The 10,917-nt window shown below is 38.6% G+C and overlaps 1 protein-coding gene across 1 annotated transcript in view; it reads right to left on the bottom strand.

The window, feature by feature from the left end:
* Positions 1-463: 463 nt before the first annotated feature.
* The window catches only part of gbe1a (glucan (1,4-alpha-), branching enzyme 1a), a 176,020-nt gene continuing 165,566 nt past the window's right edge, over positions 464-10,917 (bottom strand). Inside the window, exon 16 of the mRNA XM_048178643.1 lies at positions 464-2,121. Within this exon, the coding sequence (XP_048034600.1) occupies positions 2,059-2,121 (63 nt within the window). The 3' untranslated portion in view covers positions 464-2,058. The remainder of the gene's footprint in view (positions 2,122-10,917) is intronic.

The following is a 10,917-nucleotide window of genomic DNA, read 5'->3' as shown; positions in this document are numbered from 1 at the left end:
TGAATGTCCACTGAATGTCCAATGTAGTGTGATTAACAAGGCTATTGAATACGGATGTCCGAATGTGCGAATATAAAACCAACTTTACCCAAGTAAAACATTACACACAAAGAAGGTACGTATCAATTTCAAGTACTGATATACATTTAAGTAGCCTATATTATGTGATAATAAACAAGTTAATATTATGTAACTTTTCAGACAATGTTACCTTGTTTATTTCCACGCCATCAAAGAAAAAAGTTCCAGACAAAGAGACAGCAAATTTAACTGTTGTATGTCTCTTAGGAACACACAATAGATGCCTTCCTTGAATCAGTGTTGTGAACAAATCAACTGAGTGAATGATTTAATGACTTGTTCAATAAAGAGTCACTTGATTCATTTCTAAATTAATTAATGTTTGAATCAGCTCAGTTAATGATTCAAATGACTCACTCATAAAGGCAGTTACTTGTGTCGTTCCAAACTGTTTTTGCAATGTTTTTAGGATGAAAGATGGCTGACGCACATAAAAATGGACTTTAATCAAATGTTGTTTTATTTTTGAAGGAAAAACAGAACAGATATTATAACATAAAATGAAACCTAGTAAAAATAAAATATTTCATAGCATACAATATGACCCCCACACAACTTAGTGTACATGCACTCACACAGTTGTTTTAATGTTTATTTGACCACCCTGGCTGCTGCTTGTGGAAGCAATCCACTATACTATAACTCCACTATAAGGACAAGAATGTCTTAAATATTGATATACCGTCTTATTAGTGTTTAAAAGCTTGGGCTGAGAGCTCTGGCAAAATTAAAGTGCTGCAATAGATTAAACCGAAGCAATTTAATTAAATGCATTAAGGGAAAAAAAGTGTTAATTAGAGTAATTACTAGGTGGGAATTTTGTCTCCTGTTGTGTCAGAACAGCTGCTGAGACCTCACACCCAAGGGATCTGTTACAAGGGAATTCTTCTTCCCTGGAGAGGACACTAGATTCTCCGCGAGGCCCAGGAGATTCATATTCGCTAACACATCCGACTGGCCCATGATGTCAGCTGGTGCTGTAAAACTTTTTAATGGCCCACTAAATCAGAATCATGGATTGGAGGCATTTAAGGCTAAGTGAAGACAGGATAAGGTTATGGGGAGAAAGAGGGAAAGCGGGATGAATAGAGACATGGAGAGAAATAGAGCAAGCTGACCTTGCTGATGTCATAACACAAGCAATATCCATTCAGAATGCATCTAGAATGAATGTTCACAACAGCACATTAAAATCTCTGTGTTTTCGTAATGCATTAAAGAGTGGCGTCCAATCCTGTTTCTGAAGGGACACTGTCCTGCAGAGTTTAGCTCCAACCCCAATTAAACACACCTGAACAGCTAATCAAGGGCTGCGTCTGAAATGACATACTTCCCTACTATTTAGTAGATGGAAAACAGTATATGACAAAGGAAATATGTCCGAATTCACAGTATTTATAAAAGAGTAGGCAAAAAGTATCCGGATGACCTACTTCTTCTGGCGAGATTCTGAAGTAAGCATATCATAGACACTTTACTATGAGGCCATGGGAGAGGATTTCTGATGAGACACAACTGATGCTGGTAGGTCACGTGATGATGACAGCATAGCGAATGTACAGTAGTACGTCCAAATTACATTCATATTACACACATTAATACTATAAAGAACATACTTTTTTAGTGGTCATGAAGTAAATACTTATTCAAAATAAGAAACTACTCAAGAGAAGTATGCAATTTCAGACACACCCAAGGATTTACTAGGCATACTAACTTCCAGGCATGGTGTGTTGAGGAAAGATGGAGCTAATCTATGCAGGACAGTGGTCCTCCAGAACCGAGTTTGGTACGGCATGGAGTAGAGCAGCTTGGACATTTTATTAGTTATCTCCTTTTGTGCACACGGAACAAAATACCGGACCTATAAACTATGGGACAATAACAATTTTCGCTTTATGAACATAATACAGATGTAGGGTTGCACAGCATTCTGGGATATGATGCAAGTTCCAGCTCCATTCATCATCATACTCCTCATTGTCTGAAATCAATGTCCTCCTTTGCCAGAATCAGAGCAGTTCTGCAAGGAATGTAGATCTAGAAAGAAAGAAATATCTTTATATACACAAACATGTACATTTTAGCACAATGGCAGCATACATAAACTATTTTCCAATGTGGTTGATTGTAACAAGATATTTTGGATCCTGTTTTGGTTTATTTAGTGCTGACTTACTGTGATAAGATCATCTGAGATGTTACAACCAAAATGGGTTCTTGAGATTTCAGGTTTCTGGCCGTATATGAAACATAGTCTATATTAAGTCTAAGAGTAACAATGTGTAGAAGATAGTGACTGCACTGATAAAGTTGTATATGTATATATATAAACAATTCACATGGCTATATACCAACCAAGCTGAAAAAAAGGCAAAAGAATACTTCTCTTGGGAGAAAAGCTTGAAAGCAAGTTATTGCACTGTTAAAAGGAGTTCTAATCGCAGTGTGAAAACAATTCTTTATGTAACCTGGGAGCAGCTCGCAATGCAGTTTTTATTAGTGAAATCACTGTTCTTTGACCTCACTTCATACAGCAGGACATGAGACTACAGGTCTGGAATCAGTCCAGCGGGATCTGAGAAGTGATTGGGTCCGGGCGTCAACATACCAAAAAGAAAGACTTGTTTCTCTCAGAGGAAAAAAGGAAAGCAGAGAATATATCTAGCGAAAGTTCTCATGAATAAAACATTGTGTGTAGGGAGAGGAAACAGAGTCATTCTTGTAGGTCAGGTTCTGGTTGATTTCCACAGGGAGCAGACATGCAGTTTATTAACTGGGCCTGCACTCACCTGCTGGAACTGGACCTGAGCTCCCAGCGTGAGCGCCAAGAAGACGCTGCCGCAGACACAAACAGAAAATCACTGTTTTAACACCAGAAGCTTTATATGTTCCTATTGAAGCCTATGGAAATTAGATGTCAGAGTCTGTGTGTGGTCTCGCAAGAGTGGTTTGTCTATTGGGAGAGTTTTCAGTGGGATTTATCATTTAAGGAATAATAAGATTAAGGAAAAGGGTTAGTTCACCCAAAAATGAAAATTCTGTCATTTATTACTCACCCTCATGCCGTTCCACACCTATAAGTCCTTTGTTAATCTTTGGAACACAAATTAAGATATTTTAGTTGAAATCCGATGACTCAGTGAGGCCTCCATAGGGAGCAATGACACTTCCTCTCTCAAGATCCATAAAGGTACTAAAAACATATTTAAATCGATTCATGTGAGTACAGTGGTTCAATATTAATATTATAAAGTGACGAGAATATTTTTGGTGCGCCAAAAAACCCCAAAATAACGATTTAGTGATGTCCGATTTCAAAACACTGCTTCAGGAAGCTTTGGAGCATAAATGAATCAGTGTATCGAATCATGATTCAGATCGCATGTCAAACTGCCAACGGCTGAAATCACGTGACTTTGGCGCTCCGAACAGCAGATTCGATACACTGATTCATTTGTGCTCTGATGCTTCCTGAAGCAGTGTTTTGAAATCGGCCATCACTAAATAGGTCGTTATTTTGTTTTTTTTAGCGCTCCAAAAATATTCTCACATGAACCGATTTAAATATGTTTTTAGTACCTTTATGGATCTTGAGAGAGGAAGTGTCATTGCTCCCTATGGAGGCCTCACTGAGCCATCGGATTTCAACTAAAATATCTTAATTTGTGTTCCGAAGATTAAAGAAAGGTCTTACAATGTGGAACGGCATGAGGGTAAGTATTAAATGACAGAATTTTCATTTTTGGGTGAAGCATTACTGATGGCACGTAGCTCATGTATAAAGTTTGTTTATACTTAGAACTTAATTTATACCAGGAGTTTTCAACCTTTACTGACCATGGGACCTCAGCCCAGGTACCTTTCTCTATATAATTTAATGTCTCCTAAAAATACAATATTTAATAAAGCCTGCAACAATAAAAAAAAATATAGAAATGATAAAATATCATTAGTTAAATAAATAAATGTTGGGTTCAACCAATAACAAATACAAACCCGATTCCAAAAAAGTTGGGACACTGTACAAATTGTGAATAAAAACAGAATGCAATGATGTGGAAGTTTCAAATTTCAATATTTTATTCAGAATACAACATAGATGACATATCAAATGTTTAAACTGAGAAAATGTATTATTTTAAGGGAAAAATAAGTTGATTTTAAATTTCATGGCATCAACACATCTCAAAAAAGTTGGGACAAGCCCATGTTTACCACTGTGTGGCATCCCCTCTTTCTTTTTGTAACAGTCTGCAAACATCTGCGGACTGAGGAGACAAGTTGCTCAAGTTTAGGAATAGGAATGTTGTCCCATTCTTGTCTAATACAGGTTTCTAGTTGCTCAACTGTCTTAGGTCTTCTTTGTCGCATCTTCCTCTTTATGATGCGCCAAATGTTTTCTATGAGTGAAAGATCTGGACTGCAGGCTGGCCATTTCAGTACCCGGATCCTTCTTCTACACAGACATGATGTTGTAATTGATGCAGTATGTGGTCTGGCATTGTCATGTTGGAAAATGCAAGGTCTTCCCTGAAAGAGATGACGTCTGGATGGGAGCATATGTTGTTCTAGAACTTGGATATACCTTTCAGCATTGATGGTGCTTTTCCAGATGTGTAAGCTGCCCATGCCACACGCACTCATGCAACACCATAACATCAGAGATGCAGGCTTCTGAACTGAGCGCTGATAACAACTTCGGTTGTACTTGTCCTCTTTAGTCCGGATGACATGGCGTCCCAGTTTTCCAAAAAGAACTTCAAATTTTGATTCGTCTGACCACAGAACAGTTTATCACTTTGCCACAGTCAATTTTAAATGAGCCTTGGCCCAGAGAAAACGCCTGCGCTTCTGGATCATGTTTGGATATGGCTTCTTTTTTGACCTATAGAGTTTTAGCCGGCAACTGCGAATGTCACGGTGGATTGTGTTCACCGACAATGTTTTTCTGGAAGTATTCCTGAGCTCATGTTGTGATTTCAATTACAGTAGCATTCCTGTATGTGATGCAGTGCCGTTTATGAGATTTGTAAATTATTGCATTCCTTTTTTATTCACAATTTATACAGTGTCCCAACTTTTTTGGAATCGGGTTTGTAAATAAATAAATAAATATTAACTTCAACAAATACAATAATAACAAATAAAATTCAGCAATAAAACAATAATATAAATATAAAATGAATAATTAAACAACAAAGGTTAAGTTCAACCAATAATAAATAAATAAATAAATTACAGCCAATAATAAAATTAACAATAACAAATATGAATTTTTATTATTAAATTCTTATTTGTTATTGTTAATTTTATTATTGGCTAAAATTTATTTATTTATTTATTATTGATTGAACTTAACTTTTAATAATAAAAGTTAGGTTCAACCAATAACACTAAAAATCAATAATAATACATAATAATTCACATCAACAAATTGTTATTATAGGTCAAACTTAACTTCAGTGACTCATGAATCAATAGTTACTGCTGTGTCTTTTTCATAATGAAATCTGATGTAATTCTCAGAATATTTTAGATGCCTCTTAATATAATCCATTACAGCAGGCTTTTACAGTAATATAAATCTAGGGTTTTTAACCCCTGGGGGTCCCATTATGGTGCTGAAGGGGGTCAGTAAAGATTTTCTTATTTTTTTCAGAATTTTCTAACTATTTGAATGAGCACAGTAATAAATAATGTAGTAATGTTATATACTAAAGCAGCAGTCTTCAACCTTGATGGATGGAGAGATGGAGCAGGGACCCCCTATTGTTAAGTTTTATGCTGCCTTCGTGTGCTCTCGGAATTATTGTAAATACGAGTTTCTCGGGTAAAAATTGCACATGAATGCCCTCCCATTTCAAAACTTGAATGCGATGAGCTCGTAATCACGACTTCAGAAGAGGGAATTATCAAATTTCTGACAGCACATGAAGGCAGATTTAATCTCAGAGCGCAGCCCTGTACATGTGCAGTTCTCCATCTGACCACTAGATGTCACTGCTGCAGTTTGAAAACAGGAAACAATATCTCAAAGGAATGGAATATGCAGGTACTTTAGCTTGAGCTGTTGTTCTGATTAACACCAATCTCTTATATACAGATTTTTGAATAACGTTTACTATAATGTGATGGGGAAAAACATGAAATCATTATCTAATGTAAGATGCAAGATGATCTGACTAAGGAAGTTTCAGTGTATGTGAGTGTGGGAAGGAGAATGAGTAAAAAAGAAGCTAATATCATTTCTTTTTATATTCGGAGTTGATGTTAGCAGAACACCTACCTCTATACAGACACTGCAGATCTACTCCAAGAGGAGAAGTGAACTAAGATTCACCCTTTAGAAAGCTTTAGACGAGAGAGAAGAAGAGAAAGAGATAAAATCTCACTTTCTGGCCAGAGTCACGGACAAACCAGCAGGGTTGACTGCCTTTGAATTAATGTTTTTTTTTCAGAGCACCGTCTGAGTTACACCGCCGTTAATATCTTGCTCAATTAAAATGCCTGCTGCGATTAGCCGGATCTCTTAAAAGGCACTTTGAGCCAAAACAGTATTAACAGGCTCATTGATTCCTGGCATAACCATCTTTCAGTCGGCTCATCAGCACCAGTAATCACGCAACTCAGGCCATTACAAACTACATGGCCGCCAGTGACCCCTGACCAGCTAGCTAATCCATCTCTGACATTTAAAACAAAAATGCTATATTCAGGTACAGCGGTCCAGGAGGAAGCAGGGCAAAAAGTGACTGGCCCGGCTCCAGCAACATGAAGACAAAGAGAAATCTAAGCTGATAACAAGAACCATAACTGCTCATTCTGGTGTGTTTTGTTGTCCTCAAAGGTTCACCCCAAAATTACAATTCTGTCATTATTACTCCCCCTCATGTCATTCTAAACCTGTATGAGGGTCAATGACATGGTGTGCATATTTTTGTGTCCAAGTGCATTATTTTCTTTTAAAATAATTTGATAAATTCATGACATATATCACTTTATTCTATAAAACCTATTTAGTTTGAATTCATTTTTTAGTACATTTAAATAATACATATTATTTTATGTTTTGTTATCCTAAACCCCTGAAATGTCAGGTGGTGCAACTGTCCGAACAAATGAACAGACGAGAAAACAATTTTAAATGGTGTCTTAATAATCAAAAGTTAAAAACTAAAGACTATGGCATCATTTTAGGTTTGAAACCTTTCATATAAACAAATTGTATAAATATCAGTTTTAAAGCTGTTGAGATAATTGAAAAATATTTGTCCAGCAATTTGAATGTCAGGGTGGCACAACTGCGAACATGACTCTTTTATTATTAATTATTTTATTATGAAAGTAATAACAGTAAATATGATAATGCATCATAGAAGACCTTGTGGCAGAGTGAAAAGGTTTGTAGATCTCTCTCAAATACTGGTAAAAATAGATCATTTCAAGAATGTGTAGGTTGGTACTCTTCCCATGTCAGGTGGTACAACTACAGTATATTCATTATATGGAATGACATAAGCATGAGTAAATGTTGACGACATCTTTATTTTAGCCTTTTTATGTTCCTTTCTTCTCCCTATAAGTAATGTTAACCTAATAGAGAAATTATTAATTCATTGATTATAATTTGTGTAGAAAAGGCAGGATTCTGCTTTATTTAATGGTTAATCTGATTAATAATTACTTCTTTTTTACATTTAAGAGCAAAATAATGTTTATATATTTTTTTTTATTCACTTCCTACATCTAAAGCATTTCTTAAATACTGGATCAATGTATGTTTTATTCAAATCTTGGTTTATGCCTGAGGCTAGAATGCAGAGCGAGCCAACATTAACACTGGAAATGTAAAAGCAGTGATGTGATTCATTGGAGGCTATCTATCTATCTTAGTTTAAAATATATTTTGGCAGAAATATTTTAATTAGCACAATAATATCATGCTGTTAGACAATTAGCACATGAAACCACTCTCAGGTAAAAGTACAACCTTAAAAAAAAAAAGAAAACAGAAAGTTTTCTTCCCCACCTTAAGACCAATTAGTTGGCCAGTCATTCAGGTAACTCAAAAATATATTCTTAGCCTTAGTGCTAGTATGCTAAATGTAAGAAGTAAAGTTTTTCAAGAGGAATGATCAAGACTTAACAGGCTTAACAGCCTGGTGAGGACAAAACAGTGGCTTAATCGAAGCCACCTCTCTGAGAACGAGACTGTGTAGATGTAGCAGCAGGAACTTTGGGCTCAATAGGAAAGGATGAACTCCCTGCTACTAACATGCACAGTCTCAACTTCACAGAAATTAGTGCTCTACACTAGACCGTGCTTAATGGTAATTGCAAGCGGACAAGAGTTGTGGGAGTTTTAATGTGTTACTTTAAGCTTCATTGTAGATCCATGTTTAAAGGATGGAGCTCACATTTAGCCATTAGCCATCAAACTAATTTACAATCTACTTAAAATTGAACATTCTTGCTTATTTTGATTAAAACCACCTCTTCAGCTGATAGTAACTCATTTCAGTGGCAAGACTGTTAGCCTACTATTTCTCATGCTAATGGTTGTTACTGTTATGACAATGGCAAGTCTACTATTTCTCATGATAAGGGCTAGCCTACAGTTTTTCAGCCTACTATTTCTCATTCCAAAGGGTAGCCTAATATTACTCGTTTGGGGTTAGTCAACTTTTCCCTCATACTAACATTTAGCTTAAACAGCAAACACTAGTCTTGAACAGGATTAATTTGTCCTGTACTGTTAAGTGTTACTGACATGAATGAGGTATGCTATAGCATTAAGTGTTTTTTTGTCTGGTGGACTACTTAGAGCACCTGAGCAATGTCACAGCATAGACCTGGAAGCAGCCTGCAATAGCGTAACACTGAGACAGCAAGTTTTGGGGTGTGAGGCATGCTAGGGTCCTAGCAATGCCCTAGAAACCATTTTGAATAACATAATTACTGCATAGTAATTAGGGCTGCCCCCAGCCTAACAGTCGACTAAATGTTAGTCGTAATCTGCGCACATGTCCCAGACCTAAAATATGGCTTATCATTTAAAAACATAAGTAGTAGCAACTTTATTTGGCCGCTCACTCTAACGTTAACCTAGATAAATGTGCACTATTACTATTAGGCGCATATCCAAGTGTTTGTGAGGAGTGTGGAAAGTATTAGCACACTTACTGCATGACATGGAGGCGCCAGCTCAAATGGAAAGTGAATGAGAGAGACTGGACTGAGGGCTTGTGCTGTGGCTGCCTGTTTGAGCTTGCGCGAGTTTTGTTTCTGTTTCATTTTTGTAAATAATAAAAAGAATGAGCCTCGGTAAGCCGACTCTGCCACTCACTCTGAACTTGATAACGCTGGTGCCGAAACCCATGAAGGAAAAAGCCCCCACCGCCATGCAAACCCAGCCTAGTTCGCCATTTGCAGATGTCATCCAATCATTCACAAGACTCCACCAAGAACATCATCAGGCACTGATGGACATGAGGGATGATCATGAATGCCAGTTCCAAGCCCTCGTCCACGCGCAACAGGAGGACAGCGAGCTGTTCCGGAGCTGGATGGACTGGGAGGTTCAGGCTGCGGGGACTTCTGCCCCTGCCACATCCACTCATGTGCCATTATCAAAGATGGGACCTCAGGGCGATCCTGAGGCCTTCATCGATCTCTTCGAAAAGACTGTGGAGGTATGTGAGTGGCCACAATGGCTGGTGCACCTAATCCCAATGCTCTTGGGAGAGGCGCAAGTGGCAGCTCAGGAGCTGCCCGTCCAGAACCTCCTGGTCTATGAAGACCTGAAAAGAGTCATCCTGCAGCAGGTCAGCCTCAGCCCAGAAAAACAGCGGCAGAGTTTCCGATCGCTAGACCTGGGCTAGATTGACCGGCCCTTCATGATGGATCAGCAGCTCTGGGACACGTGCCGCAGATAACTGTTGACTGGGGAAGGCACTGTTGAGCAGATCAGACAGAGTGGTACTGAAGCAATTCATTGTGCGTCTCCCAAAGAAGACAGCGCAGGGTCAAGTGTCACCGCTGGATGTTACTGGACCTGACCATTCAACTGGCGAAGGACCAGATGGTGGCGTGCCCTGAGGTTGGCGAATGCTTGCCATATGTCTCTCTCACCCCTCCCCTGTGATTTCTTCCTCTCTTCCTTCCTCTCGACCTGTCTCTTTCCCTAGGTCCCGTTTGAATGTCCTTTCTTCAGGTTAAGCTCCTGAACCTCCCACTGAACAGAAAGTACCACCCAGGGGGCAGGGTTGGCCAGTGCTAGCGCAGCGCCAGCTGCCGTTCCTCCACTCTCCATGTCAATTCCTTGACCTACTTCCTGCCACTAAGGTGGTAGGGAGGTGTGGACCGGCCTGTTGGTGTTGCAGAGACCTGGGACATTTTATTGACAGGTGTCCAGTAATGGAGGTGGGGACCCTGATTCAGGTTCTGGATGCACCGCAGGCTGTCCCCGATCAAGCTGGATTGTACCTAATACTGGGTTGTACAATTAAGGGGGGTACTTATTGTGCTTTGATGGATTCAGGATGTAACCAAACCTCCATTCCTCAAAGCCTGATTTAACCTGAGAAGCTGAACCGGGAGCAGTCTCAGGATGAGACATTAAAAAATGCTTTTGAAGAGGTCTTTTCTAACAATGGTCAGCTTCTCCAATCAGCTCGGCCGCTCTCCTATCCATATTTCGCTATTTTAAAAGATAGGTTGTATTATGTGACCCAAGAAGCTCAAGCAAGATACAACTCAATTATTAGTACCAAAAAGCCATCGGGAACTGCTTTTCGAGGTGGCTAACCGTAATCCTATGGCAGGACATTTAGG

The sequence above is a fragment of the Megalobrama amblycephala genome, linkage group LG2 (genome assembly GCF_018812025.1).
Source record: "Megalobrama amblycephala isolate DHTTF-2021 linkage group LG2, ASM1881202v1, whole genome shotgun sequence".
Classification (NCBI taxonomy): domain Eukaryota; kingdom Metazoa; phylum Chordata; class Actinopteri; order Cypriniformes; family Xenocyprididae; genus Megalobrama; species Megalobrama amblycephala.
This window is presented reverse-complemented; position numbering and strand designations above follow the sequence as displayed.